The sequence below is a fragment of the Pararge aegeria genome, chromosome 15 (assembly GCF_905163445.1).
Source record: "Pararge aegeria chromosome 15, ilParAegt1.1, whole genome shotgun sequence".
NCBI lineage: Eukaryota > Metazoa > Arthropoda > Insecta > Lepidoptera > Nymphalidae > Pararge > Pararge aegeria.
This window is the reverse complement of record NC_053194.1, coordinates 8,816,948-8,843,688: the sequence shown is the minus strand read 5'-3', so window position 1 is coordinate 8,843,688 and position 26,741 is coordinate 8,816,948. Positions and strand designations below refer to the sequence as shown.

Below are 26,741 nucleotides of genomic sequence, written 5' to 3'. Positions count from 1 at the left end.
GCGCAGCTCGCGTGGCCCACTCGCCTGAGTCACGCGCGCTCCGTAATGCTTGCATAATAATAATGACGGATGCCGATCGCGCGGCGGCCCCTTTGATCTGCGCCGCGTTTGATCTCGCCGCCGGAGCCGGTCCCGCTGCCCCTGCCTCACAAACGAGCCGCCCGCCTCTTACCTTTATTCGGTCCGACGCCGCGCGACGAGGCGGCCCTTCGCCCTCGCTCTAAATAGAGGCTTTATTTTGTAAACAGGGAGTAGTGCTACCGTGGCGCGCGTTTCGCGGTGGCAGTGTCGCGGCACAAGCACGGTACCACCACGGGCAGTGCCGCTGTGACCGTCGGCAGTATGGGGTGTGCGTGCCGCGGTGTGCCGCGCTGTGTCAGCCTTCCGTGATGACTGCGAGCGGCCGTCGCTCTTCCTGGCTCACATGGACCCTCTGTGTACGCATTCATTTGTTTACTCTGTGATACGTCAGTTGCACTTGCCAGGCGTCGGCGCTGGTGACGATTGCACACGGACTAGTGTGATATTGTTGTTTTTCTTGGGATATAGTTAAAGGTGTACAATTTGGGTGCTTAATAAAATACTTTCAGTAAATGATAACATTCGATTGCCATAATATAACATTGTTGATATGGCAGTCGAATCTAGCTGGAATGAAATCATATCAACAGCTCAGTGTATTTACTGAAAATTGTGGTATTGTCATCTCTTAAATAACGTGCCATCACCATAACAGCGGATAGGACCAATCTTTTTGGGTTTTAATTTTAAATTCCCACCCTAACTATAATAATTAAGTACGTACCTAGATTAGATATAGCGCAAAAGTGGCTGAATCATTATCATAATAGTTTAAATAAGTTCGCTAATAGTTTCTTAATTTTTAACTAACCAACAAAAAGGCGAAGATTTTCAATTCCATGGGTTTAGTCTGTTTTTTTTACTTGGTAGATTATACTTAGCATCAAAAATATTCCATCCCTTAGCTTTGTGAAAGTAGTTGCTTCAAATACCTACTTACTTACGTTCATTAATCAATTTGTTATTATTGAACGTAAGTACCTAGGTAGGGTAGTACTGAGCAATTTTTATAAAAAAATAAATAAATAATAAGGAAACAGAAAGTAACTAAGAAGAAAGTAATTATTTTTAACAAAGACATAGACTTTTTGAATTCTGGCGGGCATTGGAAACGATGAAATTGACGGTCGATTAAATTATTTTTCCTAGTGCCCATTACATTTCCTAGTACATTGAATAAAACGCGGTAGATTTGTATTGTATTAAAGTTACTAAAATATTTATCAGCTGCGTTCCAAATTATAAAAAAAAAAACTTTGTTTTCTAAATAATAGATTGATCCTTATGGCTATCATACAATAGAGAATTACGTCTTCTTTCTCTAAGGCCATCTCTTAAAGGAGTTTGGCGAACACTAGAGTTATCTGAACATCCAGGCATACCAGTAGTGTTTAAGAACATCATCATCATATCAACCCATTACCGGCCCAGGGCACGAATCTCCTCTCACATTGAGAAGGGGTTAAGTTCGTGTCCACCACGTTGGTCCAGTGCGGATAGGTGGACTCCACACACCTTTGAGAACATGGCTCAGGCATGTAGATTTCACTGTTGAAGCAAGTGATATTACAGATAGATATAGAAAAGTTAGAGGTGCGTGCTGGGATTCGAACTCAGCCCCCAAAAAGTGTAGTCGAAGTCGTACCCACTGGGCTATCACCGCTTCCAGTGATTATGATGTTGATGGTAAATTTCAGTACGCCCTAAGAAGCCTCTTTATGGGTTTGCTCTTATCAGGCCTTGATTAATAACCTGGAGCCGGTCGTAATTTAGAATTCATATTTAAGTATCTGTGTGGTTTTTCCCACTTTCTGTGGCATAATGAAGTTCTGTGTGGCTTTCAAAGTTATTCGCAATATCCGCCTGTTCCTATACCTACAACAAAATTCAAATTCAAAATTTCTTTATTCATGTAGGCCTATCACGGGCACTTATGAAGCGTTCATACATATATGTTTACATAATTGTAAGGGGATGGTGATAACTTCGTTCGCCAACTTAAACCTAAAGCTACGAGGGTTCCAAACACGCCCTGGTCTAATAAGAGCCCACAACAAACTTAGCCGGGTAATTTTTTTTTGTTATCACCATCTCACAGTTTATTTATATTAAGCTATGAAGCTAGAGCAATTCACACCCAAGCTTTTTTATCGTTTAAGTAATCCTTAATATTATAATAGGATTTTTCTGTAAGCTTACGTTTTATATAAACTTTGAACTTATTGAGAGACATCTCAAAGACAACCAAACACCCATCTCGTACACTTCCAACGGATTGCTCAATGCATTACTAATGCGAAAGCTTTTTGCACCTAATTAGTAGTAGTAGTGATAGAGCTCGTCGATATTGCCACATGAAGCTCATCACAACTACACCTCACTCTGACTCCACTCACACGGCAGCACTCTGTAGCTCCTTGCATATCTTGTAAACTGTCAATCTGTTTATTGTCGATGGTTTCCACTTACCATAGCCATCTGCTTAGTCTGTCCATGTTTTAAAGTAGTATAGAATTGCCATTGCTATAGAAAAATAGATCACACTGTACATATTTCTTAAAGTGGCTCTTCTAACAAAGGTGAGCGATCATTCTGGTAAACTGAAGATGCGAAGTGACCTGTTGATTCTATTTAACCACTGGTGCAGGCAAGATGTTCTGCTCACTTTTGTCTTGTTTCTTCCCCTGGATGATCTTCATTTTAGATGACTGACTTTGACTTGACTTTGACTTTGATGGTTCTTTTTGATTGATTCACGTAGTGCAGTAAAATGTACCCGCTTATATCAAAAGCGTTACTTACACATTCTTCTGCAAACACACATCGCGTCTAGCGTTTAAGTCTAAACGGTAAAAGGAATGAAAACAGAGAAGTTTTTGTTCTATACTTCTGTATAGAGGGAAGTTTTTGCTCTATAGTTCGCTCTATGAAAATGGAGTAAATAAAAAAAGCGTGAAAGGCGAGTGCGAATTTGCCGTAGTATTTAATGGAACCTGTATCATAAATTAATTGAGAAGATATTTGGAGTTTTCCCACTAATATCCAAAATTTAAAATTCTGATTATATATTTTTGTAACGTGGATGCTTTTTACGCTGTCCTGCATAAACTGCAGATCAAGTTGTAAGAAATTTGGCACACAGACCATGTCCTGAGGAAATTATCTGGATACCGCAGGAAAAAATAACTTCCGCACGAATGAAGCCGTGGGCGTAAAGTAGTGGAATAAAACGTTAAAGTAACGTTTTCGGAAGTTACGGGCGTAGGTAGAATAACAATGTTCCGGGAATAGGTGCAATAGTTTTTCAATTCTATACTACTTGTTGTTGTTCTATATTTTTTCAGAACTCTTTTTTAAAACATTTTTTTAATAAGCTGTTGCTCACAATAATTTGAAATGTATGGAACTCTCTTAAAAAATGTATGGCTGCCAAGATAAAGGCAGACAGACAGACAATAATTAAAAAAAATACAGTTTGGCTTCAGAATCGATTATACAGGGCCCTCTAATAAAATTTTCACAAAACAGCCGCGAACATAGCTGACCTAAAAAATCGCACTGGCCCCCCTAAGACCAGAAGCTGGGCTGACGCCCATACGCGTCGACTTTTTGTTTTGTGATAAAAGAAACAAGGAAACTTAAAATAAAATACTATACTAATTGTATGTAACTGTAATTGTAAATGAAAAAATATCACATTCATTTTTAGCATTGTTGCTGTGACAATGAAAATCAAGCCATGAAACGGACATTTTCACATTTTTAATTATTAGAAGGGAAGGAAACGTGGGTTTGTAGTGAATACATTGGAATAGATTGAAAATTCTTAGATTAGCTTGATTCCATGTATTTATGCAATCAAGCTCGCATAATTACCGGGACTTGTTATTTGCGTTTGTATCTGAGTTTGCAGAGTTTAATCTGAACACATTTCATTTAATGACTAGATATATTTCTGCAATAACGTAGTAAGTATATGGATCAAAGTAATGGAGTCGATATTATAATATATTATATCGATATTTCATATTATAATTTTTAGTACCTGTGGACGCATTTTATGATGATATAATTATTTGAGATTATTGTGTTAAGTATACCGAACTTTATGCAAATCCGTTCAAACATTAAATTTCAACTTTAGATGTTACAGTATTATTAGAAGTATGATTAGTAGAATAAATGCAATAAAAAAGACAGCGTTAGAGTAGGTACACATAATGCGATGCTGTACCAATCTATCTCATGCAAAATAGTACCTATGTTAGCATTTAAAAACACTCAAGACTAATATGCTAATTAGCATTCCTATGTTAAACAATTGTGTTTTATCGTTGTTTTCTTGTATGTTTACATAATAAATTGTTCATATCTATATACACGTGTAGGATTTTATAATAAAAATTCTAGAAGCATTTTTTTTTGAATTTTTGTACTCCTTACTTATACATCAATTGAATGATTATTGTGTACTTATACTTTATGACTTGCGTGATAGTTTTTTATTTGGTAGAGAATAGGTTCGGTGTAGTTCCATATCACATGTATACAACGTTTAAACGAGTTACGAAATAGTGTTGAAGGATACATAAGTATATTTCATAAAAAATCCCAGTGTAAAAATATTAAATCAAAAGAAACATATTTATTTTACCATACAAACGAATTCCAAACATTCTAAGTGTTTACTTATGACAATCCTATTGAAGATAAAAGACCAACACATGCATAGTACCTACCTGCCTACCATACCTAATAAGGTGACAGGAGTCACATGATTTTATTTCCGCATGTGATCTTAGGGCTGTACCTATCTGTTTTTTTTCAGTAAAAACTATGGCCGTGATTTGCTCAAAAACAATTAGGTTTTCGGTTTCACAGATAAGTCGAAGTCTGTGAAGTATTATTTCGGTTTTCATTTACACGTTATATACTTGTCAGGCCTCTTCCTGCCTCGTTGGTCTAGTGTATCGACTACAGATCATGAGACTAGGTTCGATCCCCTGGTGGGGCCAATGAATGTTGTATGCGTTTTCTACTAAGGGAGTTTGAAATTAGCGGTGATTAATCCTAGCGTACGTTATCTGTCGGTCCTGCACCTGATTTATTTCTGGTCGTGTCAGCGCTGCCGTCCCATGGGATTATGAGAGTGAGGGAATAGAGATTACACCTGTGTTTGCACACACATTTCTGCACTTTAATATCTTTCGGAGAGATTTCCCAACTGGGAAATCTCTCCGGAGATACACCACCGTGGCCGAAATCGGTCAGGGAAACTGTTTGTTTTAGTTTTTTTTTTTCATTGAATGCGCGATTTTTAAACTGTAATGAAACGCATGATCTGTGCGGTGTTTATTTATGCAGAATTTAATATGTTAATAAAGATAATATTTTAAAAACTCTAAGAACCTTTATGAAAATAAATGTTTATGTTAAGTTTTTTTTACTGTTATTTTGCTCCTTTTTGGTATTATTAAATGCAATAAAGTTTTACAAACATACAAATTAATTCACTTGGATTAAAACGTGGGTTGAAATAGTTGCATAAGCATCACTTGGGTAATTTGTGTAAAATTAATGACATTGAAAAACAATAATATATCCCTTATTTTTTTTAGGCACTGATTGCGGCCTGTGAGACTGCAGCTCCGCCCGACAGTTTAAGACTCGTGTGGTTATCTAACACTACCCTCACATGCAACGATGGTTCGCCAGCTGGGTAAGTTTCACCATAAAACACTTACGTCATAGGCCCATGCAAAATATTCAATAATCTAAATAAATTGCAGTTTCACCTGCGTAAGTTTTTATTCCGTGGGAATATCGGATTCGGATATCAATCGGTTCGTTATGAAAACTACGTATTCCACGATACGAATATATCCACCTTGACGACCTCCGTGGCGCAGCGGTGAGCGCTGTGGTTTATACGGGAGGTCTCGGAAATTAGGGATTTAATCATTTCTAAATTTTCTCTGGTCTGCTCTGGTTGAAGGCTTCTTCCGTGGCTAGTTACCAACCAACCAACAAAGACGTGCCACTTAGCTATTTAGCTATTATTGCAACGCTACTAAAAACTTACATCTTTATAATGCATGTTTAATGTTTTAACAATAACTCCCCCCTTTGTATAACGATTTCTAGTCTATCACCTCTTTCAAACAAGAGATGACAGTATGTATGAGAAATTTCTATTTATTACTAATTGCAGTTTGTGGATAAAGTGGAGGGTAATGAATGCACACATAAGTTATGTATCGGCTAAGCAATGAGGTCCTAACTCGATAAACATTTATAACATGCTTAATGTTTTCTTCAAATAGGCTTTCTAAAGGTATTTTATGTATTGTATGATATCAGTAATAATATATCATCCGTTTGGAATCTTCCACTTTCTGTACGATTTAACTTGCCGTCCGTGTACTAAATACAGTTTTCAGATCCTGTGAACATCGATCACTTGTTATTCCAGAGTGTACCCACTTGTTATTCCGTAAAACTATCGGAACTGAATTTGCTACGATATTTTCCAATCCTTTTACCTGACTTAAATATATTATAATAATATACTCAACTTCTATAATAATTTAGTCTGTTTTTTAAAATCCCTTGGGAACAGTTCGTTTTCTTGTGATAATATTTTTTGTTTGGTATTGTTTGCTCAAATTTAATTATTCTTATACTCTGTAAAGCTTAATATAGCAAAATTCTATTAGAAAGTAATAAAGCATATGTTATAACGTTCATCCTGATATTTACACTAATTTCGTAGAGTAATAATTTTGTATATTTCAGATATTACATGCGTCGCGGTAGCAACAATCACCATTGGGTGGTCTATTTGGAAGGTGGTGGGTACTGCTGGGACAAGGCTTCGTGCGACGTGCGCTGGCGTCGCCGACCCAGTCTTATGTCTTCCACGCGTTGGCCTCGGGCTCGCAGGGCACCAGCTCTGCTCTCCGCTGACCCACAGGCCAACCCCATTTGGCACACATCTAATCACGTCTTGCTGCCATACTGTTCCAGTGATATGTGGGCGGGTACACGCACGTATCGACACTCCAGTTCCAACAGCAGCTTTGCCTTCGCAGGACGTTTTATTGTTCGGTCCGTCCTCGACGAACTCCTGAAAATAGGACTCGCCGGCCGTCTACTGCTGGTCGGTTCAAGTGCTGGTGGAACTGGTGTTATGCTCCACGTGGATTCCGCAAGGCGAAGTCTTCGTCCGCACGGTGTTCGGGTAGCTGCTATTGCTGATTCTGGTTGGTTTCTTGATCGACCACCAAAAGCGAGACGCGCATCTTCTGCCGATGCCATCGCACGGCTGGGGCATTCTCTGTGGTCGGGATCTCCACCAAATTCGTGCGTCCGAGAATACCGCGAAAAACCTTGGCTATGTTATTTCGGATACCGCTTATACCCACACATTCGAACACCTCTATTTGTTTTTCAATACCTGTTTGATTCTGCGCAATTGACAGCAGAAGGAGTACGAGCCCCGCGAACTAGAGCACAGTGGGATGCAGTTCATGAGACTGGTTCTGCAATTCGTGCGAGTCTGAAACGCGTGCGTTTTACCTTTGCGCCGGCTTGTATTGCACACGGTGCACTTGCTCGGCCAGAATGGTTGGCAATCAACGTGTCGGGTGTATCATTACCCAGAGCTATCTCGTGTTGGGAACGGCGGTTTAGCAATGGAAGCAGACGAGTGCGCGCTAGATGTGCGCCACGGAGGTTGATAGAGCGATGCTCGTGGCCTCAGTGTAACGGATCGTGCCCTCGATTACGAGACCCTCGTACTGGTGAGGAAGTGGCACTTGCTGCGCTTTTACAGAGCTTTGGACTGGATGTTCGTGGTGCTGCGGCTGCGATGGGACTTGATGCTCGGGCTTTGTCCCGCATGAGTCGTGCAGAGTTGCTGCCTCTGTTGGCACCGCACACGTGATAAAAATGACTGTTTTGTGCTTTAACTGCACGGCTAATCTACCTCGTTTGTTTCAAGTACAACTATTTTTACTGTTTAGATATTTATTCTCATAGATAACAAGTAATATAAGACAATATTTTAAGAAATTTTTCTCTTGTTTTATTACCTTCTGTGATTCATACAGGACAAGTAGTACTTTAAGGATATTAAATGAAAAATATTTATATACATGATATGTTTATTTTTGGCTTCATAAAATAAATCGTTTCTTAACAAAGAACGATGGACTAGTTCACACTTAACAAATATAATAATTATAATTTATCTCACTTCATTGTTCGCCGAAATCGTATATTTGAAAAGTGAGGCAGTGTTAATGCACCGGAGAATCCGGTCAGTAAACGAAGTGACATTATTTAATCAATAGTTTAATTTATACAATATCAACGAAGCGTTTTAGAAAGGTTTCGGTGGTACCTAGTTAGTGGCAGTCCTGACGAGCGCCGCCCATAAGTTTGCAGTCTTGGGCGATTTGTCTTGTTTATAATAATACCGCCGCTTCGGAAGCGTAACCCTCTACTTCGTCATAACCGATTTGAACGTTCAACACTGAGGGCTATTGAGACATCGGTGACATCGCTGCCCAGGAAGAAGTCTGTAGAAACAATGTTCGCGTTATTACGCCAACGGGTTTTAAGGCGTGCTGTGACGTTTCTATTAACAGCGTCGGCGTTTTCTCTTAATGACCCTCTTACTAGTAGGATATCTAACACTGTGGGAGTTGTCTGTGCCATGGCAGAAAATAGTGGCGAGCGAGCATTGGGCAGCGGGGATCTATCGATCATATTGTCTAAGAAACGGAAAAGTTCTGTGGGGCTATTAGTGTTGGCCCAAAGATGAGGCAAAATCGGCCATAACCATCTGTTACCTGAAACAATACAAAAGAAATAGCATAAATACTTAAATTTAATTTAAAACAAACAAACAACACTTATTATGAATTTAAATTGTAACTTAAGCCAAAGCCGTGCTGTGACGGTGGGTGTCATACGGCCAAGGGAATAACGGAAAGCGGGCAGCAGCGTCCTCGGTGCTACTACCATCTAAGGTAAACTAACACGTTTAAAACTAACACATTTATTAATATGTTGTAAGACAACATATTAATAAATGTCATAGTCATAGTCTATAAAAACTAAAAGTGAATGTAAACAGTCGTCTTACAAGAAATGGTCTAAAGGAAAGGGAGGGAAAGGGAAATAAATTAGTATCATCTGCGTATCGAAAGGTACCATTCGAAGACGATATGTAGTTAAATCATTTGTGGGATTGAGTATACGCTTTTATAATATTATTCCGAAGGTAATTTTGGACCTAACAATGCATAAGTTTTAATAATATGTTAAAACACATTTATTTTATATAGATATAGATTTTTTTACATAGATTTTTCTTGTCCAAATTTTTACGTTGTGAGCTAAGTGAATGTTCAGCTTATTACAGGTTTTCACAACGTTTGCAAATAATTTCAAAATTAAATAACATACATCTAATGAAAGACTATAACGTCATTCGTACTGCTAGGATGTAGGCCTGAATCCTGAGGCCTGGGTGGATTTATGTTATGTTGATTATACAAATTTAAGTTATGATTTACCAAATGATCTAAGTCGCATGCCTTATAATAAACGTAATTAATCTTTAATGAAAGAGGTGTCTTGACTTGACTTCAAAAAAAGTAAATGTACGAATTAGTTCCAAGCTACCGTAGCTTAGAACTAATTATATCCTTAACTATCTTATTACCTTTAGGCATAATAAACACCTGATTATGTCAAAGGGCGATACTGTATCAGGCCCCGTCTTTCTGTTATTACGCGTGGCTATATTGACCATCCACATATTTATTACTTAACGTGTATTAATTAAACTATGATACAATTTAACACGCTGTTGCACAATTGTTAAAATATGCTGAATAAACATTATCCAAATAATGCCAAGTATTATAAAAATTATATTAATATTAATGTAAGAACATTCCTATTATTGGATAATAGATTGTGATTTAATATATTATGAAAGAACTTCTCAAGCAGCAAATGTTTATATACCTATCCATCCATATGTAAAAAGCAATTCATGATTAATTCGCATTGTTTTGAAGTGAAGGCCAAATTAAATCGTGTAAATTACACGGTATAAACCAAACCTGTGCCGGCGGTTTACGTCTTCATCATACCAATTACCGGCCAACTACAGGGCACGGGTCTCCTCCCACAATGAGTGGGCTTAGGCCGTTTACCACGCTGGCCCAGTGCGGATTGTTGGACTTCACATGCCTTTGAGAACATTATGGAAAACTCTGTAGGATGCAGGTTGGCCAACGATGGGCTAACTTGTAGTAGTTTTTCACCTTTAAAGCAAGTGATTGACCGTTAAACGCTTAAAACGCATTTTAAAAAGTTGAGTGGCTCGTGACAGGTTTTTATACTTGAACGTAGGACGCAATTTTGCATGCAGTTTGGATGTCTTGTTTTCAATGCATTAGTAATATTAGAAGAAGTAGAATAGAGAGAAGAATACAAGATGAAAGTACATGAAAAGCAAGCGAGTAAGTGAAAAGCTACGTACTCATCCGGCTTCTAATCTGCCTTCCGAACCTGTGGTTGAGTCAAAACCGAGAGATAGATACTTAATATTTTAAAAGTGCTTATAAAGTAAGTCTATTTGGAATTAATTAAGGTTTTTTTTTAAATATTTGTAGCCGTATCAACGTGCCGTGCAACGTATAGCACTCGTTCGTTAGTGCAATTTAAATTCTGACGGTTATATTATTTTAGATTTTCTTTTGCCTTTACAAAGTAACTAAATGTTAAATAAATTGATTTACTTATATATACTGTAGCACTCGTGATTTTGAGTGTAAGGGAGTAAGGGGTCTCAAAAGTGACGACGTCAATCAATCTCGCGTGCAGACATACAGAAGTAATACATTATAGATAAATACGAGTAGGTATTGACCGTGACCAATACTCCTAAAGAAAGTCCATAAAACCATAGATAAGGCATTACGGGAAAACCATGGGATAAAGAGAAGTTATAAATTATAAAAAACTTTTTTATAGAAGTCCAGGTTAGTTCGTTCCGATCTATGATCTAAAGATCGGATCATATTCTCGCACTTTCTTGAACGTTCAAATGATCTAAATTGTGTACCAAGAAAGTTGACGTAAAAATTAAATTATATATGGACGCTGAAAAGTTGTTATAAATTTTATGTATCAACACAATCACTGTTTTTTAGACTTGAACGCCTAGCTTGGGTCCATAATTGGAAAATTTTAATGGCGTAATTTCGTCTCGTGCTACCGATCGCGTATCATGATCGATAGCCCGTAGAAGGTACTATTATTATCTTCTGTGTGTATAGTTATAGTACACATGATATGTAAGCATAATATATCGTAATTCGCGACGTTATGATATTGTGACACGCGATCCGAACCAAGAGACGATATTTTGCTAGACGCGCAAAGATACAATGCTTACACTAATCACTGCTGATCATCATTGTACTAAGCCTCTCAATGTAACAGTAATGAGCACGGGATTCGACTCTCTTAATAGACTTGGATATTTCCCAGCCTACTATGAAAGTAGAGATTGGTATAGGTTAGGTGTATTGTGAAATCTGGACCTAAGGTGCCTAACGCGCTCGCCAAAGCATGAGTTTTTATAACGCCAACATGGCTAGCATAGACTGTAGACGAAAGCTGTATCCCCTGACGAGAAAAAAAATTAACATGTCCACCTGCCAAAGCGCGGCATCAGGGAATATGTATATTATAGACATTTAACTTGAATGGACATTTAACATTAAATTTCAACTGACATATTTTTTGATAAATTTACGTCAATTATTGTTAACACTTTATTGTATTTTTTATTAATTTTATGTGTCAATCAATTATTGTTTGCAATCTTTGCACGCCAGCTAATGGCAAAACACTGCTGCACTGATATTTACATGGCATCTATGTAAACGTGTCTATTATGCAAATACACATATATTCGATTCTGTTCTATTTAAATAAGAGAAGTTTTCCCCCGTTTTTATCCATACCAAGCAATGCATGGCTGAGACTGACAAAGACGTTTGTAGTCTACCAATCCGCACCAGGCCAGCGTGGTGGACTACGGCCTGAACCCTTCTCATTCGAGAGTAGACTCCTACGCTGTAGTGGACGGGTGTACGTGGTGGTAACGGGTTGATAATGATGACCCAAATATCGAACAATGTTTGATTCGATCCGGGAATCGATACCTTTAGTTTAATGTGGCAGTTGTACAAAGGCCATAACCAAAAATACTTTTATAGCAAGAGACTCACCAGCAACAACACTGTTATCGACATAACTGAATAGAAGTCGTCTACCAGCATCTACGAAGGTTTGAAGAGTTGGCCCTCTTGTGCCAGGATTAGTAGAAAACTGCGTCGCAGGCGCTATATGAGGCCCTAACTCCCTTTGGACTAGATTTAGCAGACCTCGGTGCACCTGTTGAATTGGCGCCCCATTCTGATGGTAGAAACCGACAGGAAAGTGGTGGGCGTCAAGGAATATAACCTGAAAATAAAATAAATAAAATAATTTAATGGGGATTGCGAAACTGGTTTAAATCAATTTTTAAATGAGAGAGGAAACTATATCTACTATTGGTCTTTGTTAATAAACCTGGCATAGCTTCGAAATAGATATGCAGTGTTTTGTTACTCTTCAACTGACAACACGTTTCAATTGCAGAGCGAAAAAGACATTCCCTAACTGTTCCGACGGCACGCCTCGTTTTTTAATAATGCCCAGTTTAGAAGATTATTAACCAGCGCGGCGTCAATACTAGGAATAATATTGTTCAGGACTGTTATTGTTGTGGAAATTAGGATTCGTCTTTAACGACAAATAACCGATGTTCAATTTGTACCTACTATTTAAACAAACAACAAAATATTTGAACAAGGGTGCCTAAGTGTGTTTATTATTTCTATTTTTTATTATTAAGATTTTTTTTTTTTTTTTTTTTTTTATCGGTTCGATCGTAACAAAATATTATATATGTATACAAATCTTTTATATTATTTTTTATTTATTATTATTACACTTCTTATTTTTTAATTTTATATTACTTTTAAATTGTATTATTGTACCCATAGTTTTTAAGCGTCGCTCTGACAGTGCCTACCGTCCAAACGTCACGTCTGGCTTCACGGAAGATCAGCGCTGTGTCTTAACAGGCACTGCAAACATGCTGAGTGAAGACCATTTTGGGATCACACCGTTCCTATAATAATTGTTGTGTAGACTATTAAGTTGTATTTTAATTCTAGTGTGTGTATCCAAATAAAGTTTTTCTTTCTTTCTTTCTTTCTTTCTTTCTTTAAATCAAAAATATTTTTTTCTGGGCGAGTGTTTGTAATCAGGCGCTAGTCATGAGTCGTCGTCGTCTCGTAAGTCGTTATTTTAAATGTATTATAAACAGTAAAGGTATTAATCAGAATCTACATTTTATTATTTAGTATTAATGTAGTAGTAGTAGTAGTATTAGTAGTTCATAGTAATAGAAGTATTTCATTATATAGTTATTCAAATAATTTTTTTTTTCTGTTTTACTGGATTGGATCGAATATTTAATTTACCTACGCCCAATTCTAGATTCACTTAAGCTATTAGTTCAATACTTACAAACTCCTTTTGACTTTCATCTTTTTATTTGCTCTTTATTTTAATTTCTGATTCTGCACGTTGGCTTATAATAATGTCTAATTCGTACCTAAATCTTTATGTAAGATTTAAACAAACCTCTCTAGTACTATCTAGGAATGCTCTTATTTCTCTTAATAATGGCAGTAACGGACGGACTCGAATGAGGTTGTGATTCAGCCAATACCTGTAAGTGAAGATTGAAATTAGGAATCAGTAAAAGTTGATATCGTCCTACTACCGTCACCAGTATTGGAAGCACCGGTAGACTTCTACTGCGGGACATAGGTCTTTTGTAAAGATTTTCAAACTCAACAGTCTTGCATCCCGTGTTACCAACTTCTGTCTCCGCGATTGCATTGCACTGGTAACAACGCCCTTTAAACCGGAACACAGCAAGGCCTATTTGTGTGTATGTTATATATTAACGTCCGTTTTCAGTATTTAATCCATCTGTAATGTATAGATTTATTACTTAGAAACGTTGTTATTGTACAATAAAATATCCATACTTAGAATTTTTAACAAATAAATATTTGGCTTAGCAACTTGTCAACAGATTACAGATAGATTGAACATAAAAAACGGACGTAAATAGATAACATATAAGGTATGATTAGATATTTGCAATTACCAGTTAGGAAGTACGTTTTCATCTCAAGACTGCATAATTTCTACCATCGGTATTCGAAGAGTTGCGTAGATATGTTATTAAGTAGGTAGGTACAGTACAATTTATTCAAGTTACATAAAAATATTGTGTTAACGTTTTGTTTCTTTATTTGTTTTATAGTATTACAAGTTTCGCAGTTAGTAGGTACATAAAGCAATGTATATTAACAGCGGTCACGATCAAACTTACGTAGGTACGTAATAATTACACATCGTATAATAATGGAGGAAGCGAGCCGCGACGGACCCTCACGTAACTGCCTGCTTTAGTATTTGTGAAGAAGATAAAGTTCAAAAACTAAAACATGACTGGTCTTTTGTAATACCACATACAAAACGTTTATTTTTCCCAACATATACTTTAATGGGATATTTTCGGCCGAGACCACACCTTTCATTTTATGTTTAATAAAAACTGACACATCGTAACTTTTTGAGTATATTCGCGAGAAATGAAAGCCTAGACATAAAACCTTCGTCCGCGTTGGCGTCTTATGCGTCTTTTGCATAATAACAAGAATTGCTCGAGCCTTCTCTTGTGACTGTGACTAGTCGCACTTAGGGTTTTGCGTACAATGAATAATCAATAATACAATCCGCACTTGATGTTATGCACCCTAGACGTGAACCCTTCTCATTTTGGGGGAAATACCATCCCTTATTGAAGGCTGGTAATGGGTTGATAGTAGTGATGATGAAGAATGAATAGTTTGAGAAATATGAGATAGATTGTTAAATTGCTAATTGATTGATTGATAATTGTTTACTTAATATTTACTTGTTCTTGTAAGTAAGTATTGCGTTAACTTTTGTATGTTTCAGTCTTTCTTTTTAATAATGTATAAAGTAACGAAATTATTATATATTTAATTGTGTACGATGAATTAGAAAGTTACGAGATGAAATTCTTCGAACAGTGCGTGTTTCCAGTGATGACTTACGGCGCTAACACATGGGGTCGCTAACTTTGATCCTCCGTAAGAATACTCAGAGTCACCCAGCGGGCGATGGAGAAAGCTATTATGCTGGGAGTATCTGTATGTTATTAAATCTGAAATCAGGGGACCCGTAGAAGAAATATATTTGCTGACATAGCTCAACAAATCACGAAGCTGTAGTTTCAATAGGCGGTGCACATAGCTCGGAGAACCGATGGATGTTGGGATCCCAAAGTGCTAGATCCCGCCCCGGACGCACCTTTGGTCGACCCCAATGAGGTGGACAGACACAAACGAGCTACTGAAAACAAGCGGCCCAGGACCGTGCGTTTTGGAACTTCCTACAAAACATGCTATATATGCTCAGCAGTGGACGTCAATCTTCACGACAAAAGTTACAACGCACCTGTCTTCTTCACGGTCATAAAAGTCATAATACGCGATGCGGAAGTCAAAATATCTGATGCCGTAAACTAGTTGGGCCCAGATGGAGCGGTCTTGACATAGCACGAAACTATCCCGCGCAACTGTGCTGAGTTCCGTGTCGAACCGCCAAGCTCCAGCGTTGTGCGTGCCAGGTATTGCTAGTTCGCCTATACGCAGTTTGTTGATTTTGTTCCTGCAACAGGTCAATAATTAGAAACCATTAAGATCTTGACATGGGCAGATCTATTATATCTATTTTTTTATTCCTCTAAAAATTAATTTAATCTTGCCAGGTGATAAGCTACTATGTAGTCTAACATGCTAATGGATCAACCTCCTAGGGTTAGGGCCTGCTATATTCCATATGGTTAATCTGTTTCTACGGGACCGTATCCAAACTTTAAATCGCCGGTCAAATGTAAGATCATAAGGGCAGTAACTAGGCATGACCGAAACCTCCCACCAGACCAGACCAGAGAAAATTCAGAGGTTGTAAATTTCCACACCGCTTCGCCAGGACATGAACCTTCCACATATAAGGGGGACATATAAGGTTCAAGGAGACCTTCCTGGTAAATATCAAGATATCAGAAATGTTTATTTACAAAATAAGATGCCAGTTATTCAATATTTTCTATACCCTGTAGCAATGAACTTGTAAGGAAATACGTAGGCAGGAAAGTAACAAGACACTTCACAAACCAATCTTGTGATTAAAGAGTGAATGTTATTTTATCTTTGTCTTGGCTACTGAAGAAATATCTGAGTCATTCTTCTTTATTAACGTTGAATAAGATAATGGAGTTTAAAATTTGAGATTTATCACCAGATTCATTGGTAAATTAGAAAAACTTTTTATTTTAATAAAAAGGAAATGCTCCATATTTGTGGAATGTTCGACTACGGATCAAGAGGGTCTGAGTTCGATTCCCACGGTGAAACTATATCCTTTGGGATATAGGTGTAGTTTGTAGTACTAAGATGTTGAGCATTTACCCCACGGAATAGAATTTTATAAAACTTTAGAAGGACACTTTAAGCTGCCGGCCAAAGTTGCTATGACAACATTTTGATAATAAATATATAATCGTTAAAGCAACCATCATTTAAGAAGCGAGGAGGGTAGCCAGCAATAAACGATTAAAAAAGTCGATGCGAATGTAAATGATTTCGTTTAAAAACTATGTCTAAATGTTTGAGCTGTTGAAATATGAAATAATTAGGAAGAAATATTTAATTTCTTGGTATTCATTCAGTATCAATAAGTCCCTATAGTTCTACTTCATCTTGCCCTTATCCCAAGTTATTTGGGTCGGCATAACATGCCTTCTTCAAATTTGAAGATAGACTTGTTGTTTTGGTTTTCGCATATTTTTACGACCGACCGCCTGCGTGACGTCAACTCTTCTTGGGAATATTTTTGTTGGTGGAATAGCTCCACTTATTAAATCAATAATGTCTAATGTTATGTTTTTATGTATGTTCTCCAATTGATTTATAAATCTTTAAGCTATATTTTTTATACCACTACAAGTTAGACTTTGACTGCAATCTAACCTGGTGGAGTTTATATACCTAAGTATATAAAAACCGTACTTTTAATCGGCTTCTACACGACATCGTACTGCAACGCTAAATCGTTTGGCGGCATGTTTTTGTCGCGACTAGCCACATCCACGGCCTCCCGCTATACTCGACCAGAGAAAATTCAGAAATTATAAATTCCTAAATTTTCCCCACCGACCATTGAACCCGCTCAAGGTTAAATTTAAAGTAGTTAAATACATTTTTACTTACGCGTTATCTTCCATCCATGTCGGTTGTATTTTCAGGCAGTTGAATGACTGTATGAAACTGTTTCCTGCACCAACCCATGGCCAAAGACAATGAGGACCTTTGATGCCAATGCCACTTTCCCAGCCTGCAGGTAAATTGCCTTCGCCCAGAGAAATGTTCGTAATAATAAAACCCGCTACTGAGTTTACGGGGAAGGTGGCTAAAGCGTTCTTCCACGACAACGGTCTGTCGTTGAAAAGACCTATCTGAAAATGATATAGATTTTTGGTTAAGGTAAGTTAGTTTTCCAGTTTGTATGAATAAGCAGCTTGGCATTATTTGATACGTTTTGACTTTTCGACTTATGACCAGTCCTCTTCTAACTCTTTCTTATAAATATTACTTATAGCATATGTCTAACATCAACTGAGTCATCATCATCATTTCAACAAATTGACGTCCTCTGCTGGACATAGGTCTTTTGTAGTGGGTTCCACAATCCACGGTCATGGGCCGCTTGTTTCCAGCAGCTGCCAGCAACTCGCCTGATGTCATCAATCCATTTCGTTGGGGGCCGACTAACGCTGCGTTTACCGGTGCGGGGTCGCCATTCCAGCACCTCAAGAAACCAACGTCCATCGGTTCCCCGAGCTATGTGCCCAGCCCATTGGCACTTCAGCTTCGCGACTCCTTGAGCTATGTCGGTAACTCTAGTTCTCTACGGTTCTCCTTCCTCATTTCTGATTTGATCACATAGAGATACTCCTTAGAGTAGTTTTAGAAAGGTAAAGCCTGATGTGGGACATTTTATTATTCCAGTACACCGCTCAGACTAATAGTGACTGCAGAGTCAACAAAATAGTAATGATAAAAAAAGTTACTCAGCATTTCAGAAGATTGAGTTAGGCTCGGAATATATTTACGTGATCACATCAGAAATTTGGCTATCATTAGAAGAACCTGAGTTACTAACGTAGATCAACAATACGTGCAAAACATAGTTTGTGTCAGTTATAAAAGATGGGGTTCCAAAGTGCTGGATTGGTGACCCGGAACAGGAAAACACAGCGTAACTAGGCCCCCCAACTGGGCACACAGATGTAGCCACACAAGTCGCCATGACACGCTGGACACGTCCGGCACAAGACCGTGGAGTTTAAAAATTCCTACAAAAGATCTGTTTAAAGCAATCATAGATGTTCATGTTGAATTTGACGAAGCATAAGTACAAAAAGAATGATAAACTGGGCTAAAAATTTACTAACAAAAACATGAAGTATTCATTGCCCATGATTAACTATACTAAACTGCTATACAAAGCCCAACATTACGTAGTATGCGTGTCTTTCCGTTCGACGTAATGATTTTACACAGCGATAATGACGATAGTCAGGCAACTGGAGGTGTTAATAAAGACTTCTACTTCCACTATAGGTTTCGTAACACAAACCAGTGATATCCAGTAGGTACGACTAACAATGATGCTGTAATAAGCCGGTTCAATATTTCAGTGTCAAGTCTAAAAGAGTTGATGAGAAAAATAAGACCCTGTAACATTAGTTTAACTTTTTCATCATTATTGAATTGTATCTTTATGGTAGAAGTAATGCCACATAAAAAAAGGTGATAGAAAGTTAAATTGTTAACAAAACAAAATCAAATCTCAGATATTGTCATTGTCATTATGATTATACTCGCCCTGTCATAATAATATCACTTAATAAAAAAAATCTTCGTTGGTCAAATGGTTAGCAACTACGGATCACGAGGTCCTGGATTCAAATCCCGGGTCGGGTATTAAGTTTTTCTGTTAAGTTACTAGTACCTTTCCAGAGTTAAAAAATTATCGGCGTCAACCGCATTGCCACGGAGAGCACCTTTGCCCAGCCGTGGGACCTTATTAGGCTGCGGATGACGGCGATGAACTAAAAGTTTTACCTGCATAGGTGTATCTGAACACGTGCTGAAATCCCAATTCAGTTCGATAGCATCAAGCAAATTTCTTCCACCTGTTAATCGTATTGCCGGTGAATGGACCGTCACCCATACTCTTCCACATGCTGATTTCTCCAAAATATAATTGCTCGCTGAAAATGTAACTCGATTTTAGAACTTATTTCATATCTATATTAAATTTAAAACGGAAGAGCAACTTCATCAAATTTATTACTTTATTCAAGAACGTTAGACGTTAATCAAAACGATGGATTACATGAGTAAATATTCGAAGTACATTTATTTCTTAGTAAAGTTAGGAATTCTATTTTATTTTTTATATATTGATATTTAATAATTATTAATAGGATTGACCTTATAGTCACAGTCCATGAACCTTTATAGGTACGTACAAACTACCTATCTACAATGGTTACTATATAACAACAAATAATAAAAGTAAAATTTCGTGAAACAAGAAATGTGTTGTTTTTTTCTCGATCTTAATAATGTCAATATTATGTTGTGTTCATATTGAAGGGTTTAGAACCCTCTGTCAAAGTTGAACTTAGTTGGTTTTCATTTGGCAAATAGTATACGTAGCATGATACTGTAATAAACAGTCACGGTACGTAGAGCACAAGCTAAAAAAGTTACAGAATATTGCTTCAAATTTGATCTGGCTATTGAACCCCTGCAAGTCTAATCATTGATATACTATTTATTCTTTAAAAGATTATTCGCCATAATAAATATAAAATAAAATTATAAGCATAATAAGGGGCAATTATTTAGAAATCACAGAAATACACTTATTTTTAATTAAATTGCCTTTACCAATATTAGTTATAAGTAATTCATTAACTAAAACATGCAAACATGCAATTTTGTTTACGACGCGGCTGTAGTTTTGTATTCGTAGTTAATTAGTTATTCAACTAAAGTAAACAAGGGATCAGTAGGTTTTAAATGTTAACGTTACAAGTAAGAGAAATTTTACTCGCCAACGTAACAAAATTTAAATTCATAATGGCTTCATTGATAATCCCTTTCTAGGTATAATGAAAAATTGATTAGATATACTGAGACTAAGATTAAGTACACAAATATGTTTTAATCTTTTTTTTTTTTTTAATAAAATGTGTTTGTGATAAGGTTGTCAAGTAATGGATATTTAGAGGTCGTTTAAAAAATAAGTAAACTGAAGATGCATTGTGTTAGTTAGTGCCCAACACCAAATGTATTTTGTGAGCCTCAGCTACGTACATACACTTTTTAAATGACGCATGATTCGGCTTATTTTTATGTTCGTATCCGATGATGGCCGCCGGTATGGCATGAATGATACTGAAAATTACAATGATTGAGGAAATAATAAATTAAATATATAAATAATATATATATATTATTGTTAATAAATTTATATATTATTGTTATTTTTCTTACATGTATATATATATATATATATATATGTAAGAAAAATAACACATTTATGATACATACATATTGAAGTAAACAAATCCATAAAACATAAGATATTTCTTGTTTTATTATGTTAACAATCTATTTATTTAATTTTTATATATGAACACTCTTTTTTTTTTTTTCTATTTTTAAAACATTTAAAATTTTACACGAAAAATAAGTGAAAATATTGTATATATTAAATATAAGATGATTTCATAAAAGTGGAGTATCTAAAGATATTATTTTCTATTGTTCATCATGATAATTCTATTTTAAAAATGATAGACAAGTTTTTTAATATATTTACAATATACAATATACATACATATAGACTGACAAAAGAAAATATTATACTAGAGGAAGGAATTCTTTTGTCTATCACATATAAATATGAGTGATTGTCCTTTCGCGTTATCTTTTTTTTAATAACAAAAGATATAGATGAAGTTGCAAATTTGTATTTATTAATGATTGATATTATATACAGGTTTTATGACACTTATATGTATAAAAAGGTAGGTATATTAAAATATAGTTAGTTGAAACTAATGCGTAGGTATGTTGTTCATGTAAGTTATTCTTCGTAATTCAGTGCGTATGTTACGCATCGAATTGAGAACCCCTTACTTTATATAGCACCTTAGCACATATAGAAAAATCGTATAAAATTATACTTGATGAAGTTTGGATTGACTACTGAACTGAGTGTCATAATGAATGACTTATTTATTTATTTATTTATTTATTTATACACTTTATTTGTAAACTACAAATAGTAAAAAAAAAAAACAATGCACACAACAAAAATAAACTTAAAAAGTAGGATACAAAGGGCGGCCTTATCGCTTAGTAGCGATCTCTTCCAGGCAACCTTAGGATTAGGAAAACCAAGGGAAACCGATTGGTGGGGTGTATTATTATTATATACATACTTACGAACAATTACACACTAATACTTATCAAGATTACACACATAAAATATTAATAATAATAAATATAAAAAAATAATAAACTAATATATACTAAAACATACTTAAATATGAGTAAGAGTTAATCACTGTCGTCTTTATTGTTCAAGATAATGGGCTTTAACAGCATTTTTGAATATGTCTAGTGACCTTGACTGTCGTATGCTTATTGGGAGTGCATTCCACAGTTCAGTAGCTTGAACAATGAATGAATGCTTATAAAACTTAGTTTTATGAAACGGCATGCTCAAAGAACTTAATGAATTGTTTACTTTTTACTACAAAATAATAGTATATAGCTCACACATTTATTTCTACACTAGCTTTTCCCGCGTTCTTCGTCCGCGTTTTATACGTGTTTTTCAAATTTGTTGGTCTTCCTGAGTTTCCTATGTTACTCTCTGTCGTTTCAACAAATTTTATGCTAAATCAAGTCGATTGGTTTCTAAGTTAGGATGTAAAGTAACGATAAACAAACAAACACACATTTACAGTATAAGTATGGATGTTTGTTGAAAAATCAATCAAGCTAAGTATTAATAAACTTTTGAGTTATGCAAAAATATTAACCCTAATTTTTCTAACGAGAAAAACGTACAAACGATTGCCCCAGTTTCGCTGTCATTGAAGTTAAATTATATAAGTTTAGTGACATAACATCGTAACGGTAGTCAAACCGCGTGGTGAGACTCCGACTCCTTTTACGGAATGAAATTATGTAAGCTGTAGGAACTCTTCGTGTTTACAATTCTTAGCTAGCGACCTAATAATATATAACAATTATCTAATTAATTTGTCAATAGTAAAAGTGCAGGCGGATTACGTGTGTTACCTACATTCTCAATTGCACCGTTGCTGCATTGCAAGGTTGTAATCACGTGGAGTTTAAACAACACCAACATATGACAATATAGTTGGCAATTAAAATAACACTTAGTTTAACGGCGAAGCAACATCGTGAGTTCTTCATAACGTTCTTAAAGGCGTGTGAAGTCCAACAAGTCCACGGGGCTAGCCAGTGGACCTGTTGGACTTCACACTATAACCTAAACCCTTCCCATTATGGTAGGAGACCTGTGTACTGTAGTGAGCCGCTATTAGGTATATATCTTGAATATACAGTTCCTGATTATCTGCATTAATTGAATTAATAAATAATAATATACTTTATAAATTTGGTCAAGTCTATTTTTCCTACCCTCTCTGATAGGAGATATGGTGCTGGAGCATTGACCCACCACGCTACTCCAATGCGGTTTTAACGATTATCATAATACGTTAGTAACAATACCTGGTACAAATTAACGTAGCGCGCGTTGGACAGCGCAAATTACTTAACCTTTTTTTTTTTACAGAACTGCCAAGAACTAACTATTTTTGGCCCGAAAACCAGGAATCACGACCCGTAGTTGAACATGGGAATTAGGCCAACCTAATCGTACGCATTATCTATTATATTCTACCATTAAGGCAAATTTTTGAAGATTTAAAAGCCCTAAATCCTAATAATATTATAAATGTGAAATTATCAAGTTAGAGATAGTGAATCAGCAAATTATGATTGAAAATCAGCTCTAAGTCATAACTACTTTTCACTTGATAGTATTATGTTACCGATATTGAAAAAGTAGGGTTCAAGTATTTGTATAGAGATTAAGGTTACGTACAGATAACGACCTGACCCCGCAACCCGTAGATAAATGAAATAGATACATAATATAAGATACATCAATGGTGGGCTACAGCTGTTCTTTATTTTTTCATGCGATATTATAACTAGATTGGATAAAAAAACTATTAAAGTTTATAATCGCGTGCATCTAATATGAATTTCAACAATTTATCAATCTGGATTTCGAGACGGAATAATTGCATACGAGTCGCTCAGAGGGTTTACATACAAATGATGTAATGGAATAACAGCAAAATGACTTAAAAAGGTAGGGAAAAAAATTTATCATTATATACCTTCAAATTTTTTCTTCTAACTTTTTCTTTAATTTTTGTTCCATTTCAAGTTAGCCCTTGACTGCAATTATACCTGCTGTGCGATTCATTAACTTCTTCAATAGAAGTTAAGCGATGGCTACCTGTTTACCTCATGCGCTGAGTTGACAACTGTCGCTATCAAATTATACGTTTTGTATGAAAAATTATATGGCAGATAAGAAAAATTATATTTACCGATTTGGGGTGGTTAACATGACTGCCATATGAATAGGTTAGCCTGCAAACATCTACGCGGCACGCGGTTAATACGCGGCACACTAAATTGCTTGGCGGCACGTCATAGATATCGTTCTCTAAAGTTAACTATTCTTTAGAGAACGATACTTTTAGAGAAATAACTCTTAAGTAAGTATTCATTACAAAATACACTGTGACTAAGATACTGTCAGTTCAGTGTTTTCATTTCAGGACAAAAAATGGGGGCCATTCCCTATTCTATTTTTAATATCTATAATATATGTACCTTTTTTAAATGTTTTAAATATTTGCGGTAGTTAGTTAATACAGTAGGTATGTTTTGTACCATCCACTGTTTACCTTACTTCTAGCTGCTTGAATACAGGTTGCCTTTAAATGATCTACTTTGACTGTGTATTGGCTTGGCATTCTTGCATTGCTTGTTTGTGTATACTATATATATTTACAATGATATTTAAAAAAAATGGTGTACCTAGGGATATATTAAAAATACTAAGTCAATACATAGCGTTAGGATATAAATATATTGGAAAAGATAACAAATTAATCGAACAAAAGCATGTTTAAAAAGCTAAAATCTAGGTGAAGGAATTTTGCTCACATTTCTTCACGCTTGAATTAATGTAGCTAAGTGGTTTCATTATTTCAACAGGGTATCATTTATATGTCTATCGAGGAAACAATGCGTCGGAGGTACCAAAGATATTATTAATAAGTTTAACTATGCGAGTCCTCCTCATGAGTAGGCAAGCGATGCGTTTGGCGACATAATAGAATGCACGTCTACTTAAGATATATGTTAGGAATGAATTGTATATATACAAAATGTTTTACGTGGCTTAAGTATTAACAATGCCAAAATATAGAAAAAACTAAGAATAAATTTACCATGAAAACTATATTGTTATATATTATCATCAAAACGCTAATCACTATGTAGCGATAAGACCACCAAATTGTACTCCCTTGCTCTGTATATATATCTCTGTAACTACTAACTTCTTTGGTGTACAATAAAAGTGTATTCATTAATTAATTCATTCCAAACAACCGGCGATATTTGTAAATTAAGCAAATAACAATAAGGTAAGTAATCTCATTGCACTCAATTTTATGTTTTCGTTACCGAATAATCCTCTAAAAAAAAGGTTTAAGAGCATAGATCCACCAATCTGCTCTAAGGCGGTTTGGTGGTCTATCAAAAATAAATGATTGCTCATCATGAAACCCCCTTAGTATGAGCTTTCTATAAATTTATTTAATTAATACGGTCGAATATGAAACTTAGTTTATGTACTCAACTGTTTGTATACATTTCGCGCCTATGCGATTAAATGAAAATTACCGGAAGGTAAAGCCAATGATAAAGTAGTGATACGAGAGTGGCACGTTTATTAGTTGTTTATACTAAAACAAGTCTTTTTAAATATATGTGAAGAATGTATTTATTTCTTATTAAGTAACTCAACTGTCACTGGGACAAATTAAAAATTACTTGGTATTTTAGAGCGCTATCTAATTGTACGAACATTGACATTGACCAAAAAAAAAAAACGATAATTATATTATTATATTAATGTAAGTTTTTATTAATTACTCCGATTTTTTTTTTATTGAGAGTCAAATGAAATATTTGTTAATTTTTTTAACGTGTTGCTAACAATATTATTAGAAAAGGTCAAGATGCGTTAGAAATACTTACGTGCGATAGAAGCACCAAGAGCGGAAGCGGCAAGAAAAACCACTGAGTACCAAGAAACGGCCATCTTTATTGGTGGCACCCGCGCCACTGAATGCTGTCAGTGGATTTGGCATTCTTTCGCCACAATTGATTGTTGCGCAGGATACGGTGCAATCACAGAGTGATCGCAATTCTACACACGTATACATTGCACACTACCTTTAATTCCTGACATAGGAATTGCAAAAAAATGTTCAATGTATTTCAAAATCAAAACTCAGTCCAACCAGATTCAAGAATCAGGGTTTAATAACAGAGCGTCTTTCCATTGTTCCTACATTACCGATCAGATAAAAGGAGTGCGAGGGTGAGAGATACTTTGAGGGAGTGCTTGTAAAGGTGGTTCACCTATCTTCTCGCAAAATACACATTCTAGTTTCTTTTCATCATGTTGGTTCGCAGAGAATTTATAAGATATTATTACCAGATACATATAGTTATATAAGGAATTATTTATAGTTATATTAATAACTAATATCAGTTATTCTTCTAGATTAATCAAGATATATCTATAATCTATATATGTGTTAAAACCTATCGGGCATCGTACGATCTGGAATACTTTTGTTTTATTTTATCGGATCATCATCAGCTTCTTCTGGCTTATTCTCACATAGAAGTGATATTTAGAGCTTACCTTATATTACCCTTTACGTTGGGTCTAATACAGATTGGCGGGATTTAATTATTACTGCTAAACGTGTTTTTCAAGGCACACATCGGACACAATAAAATTTTCTTACTCCTTTTCTACTGAAAATTTCTCGACAGGAGCAAACTCAAAACTTAAAGGAACCTATTTTATTAAGTAACCTGACAAAATCTACTACGCACTCTCGGAAT

At 35.9% G+C, this 26,741-nt stretch overlaps 2 protein-coding genes across 2 annotated transcripts; one reads left to right on the top strand and one right to left on the bottom strand.

Annotated features, from left to right (window-relative positions):
• The first annotated feature begins 203 nt into the window (after positions 1-203).
• Positions 204-8,157, top strand: LOC120629842 (palmitoleoyl-protein carboxylesterase NOTUM). The gene is made up of 3 exons (XM_039898902.1): positions 204-437; positions 5,700-5,800; positions 6,877-8,157. The coding sequence occupies exons 1-3, from the start codon at positions 390-392 to the stop codon at positions 8,024-8,026; spliced, it is 1,299 nt and encodes a 432-aa protein (XP_039754836.1). The 5' UTR covers positions 204-389; the 3' UTR covers positions 8,027-8,157.
• A 108-nt stretch (positions 8,158-8,265) lies between these two features.
• LOC120629837 (PI-PLC X domain-containing protein 3-like) lies at positions 8,266-25,935 on the bottom strand. Its single transcript, XM_039898895.1, has 7 exons — positions 25,860-25,935; positions 19,518-19,666; positions 17,601-17,845; positions 15,784-15,996; positions 13,867-13,954; positions 12,402-12,636; positions 8,266-8,936 (listed from the first exon to the last, which is right to left on the bottom strand). The coding sequence occupies exons 1-7, from the start codon at positions 25,921-25,923 to the stop codon at positions 8,593-8,595; spliced, it is 1,338 nt and encodes a 445-aa protein (XP_039754829.1). The 5' UTR covers positions 25,924-25,935; the 3' UTR covers positions 8,266-8,592.
• Between the last annotated feature and the right edge of the window lie 806 nt (positions 25,936-26,741).

Coding starts and splice junctions, on each gene's coding strand:
- LOC120629842 (XM_039898902.1), top strand. CDS start 390: ATGACTGCGAGCGGCCGTCGCTCTTCCTGGCTCACATGGACCCTCTGT. Junction 438..5,699: donor GGCTCACATGGACCCTCTGT/GTACGCATTCAT, acceptor TATTTTTTTTAG/GCACTGATTGCGGCCTGTGA. Junction 5,801..6,876: donor AACGATGGTTCGCCAGCTGG/GTAAGTTTCACC, acceptor TGTATATTTCAG/ATATTACATGCGTCGCGGTA.
- LOC120629837 (XM_039898895.1), bottom strand. CDS start 25,923: ATGGCCGTTTCTTGGTACTCAGTGGTTTTTCTTGCCGCTTCCGCTCTT. Junction 19,667..25,859: donor TCTTGGTGCTTCTATCGCAC/GTAAGTATTTCT, acceptor TTACATTTTCAG/CGAGCAATTATATTTTGGAG. Junction 15,997..17,600: donor ACATGGATGGAAGATAACGC/GTAAGTAAAAAT, acceptor GACCTGTTGCAG/GAACAAAATCAACAAACTGC.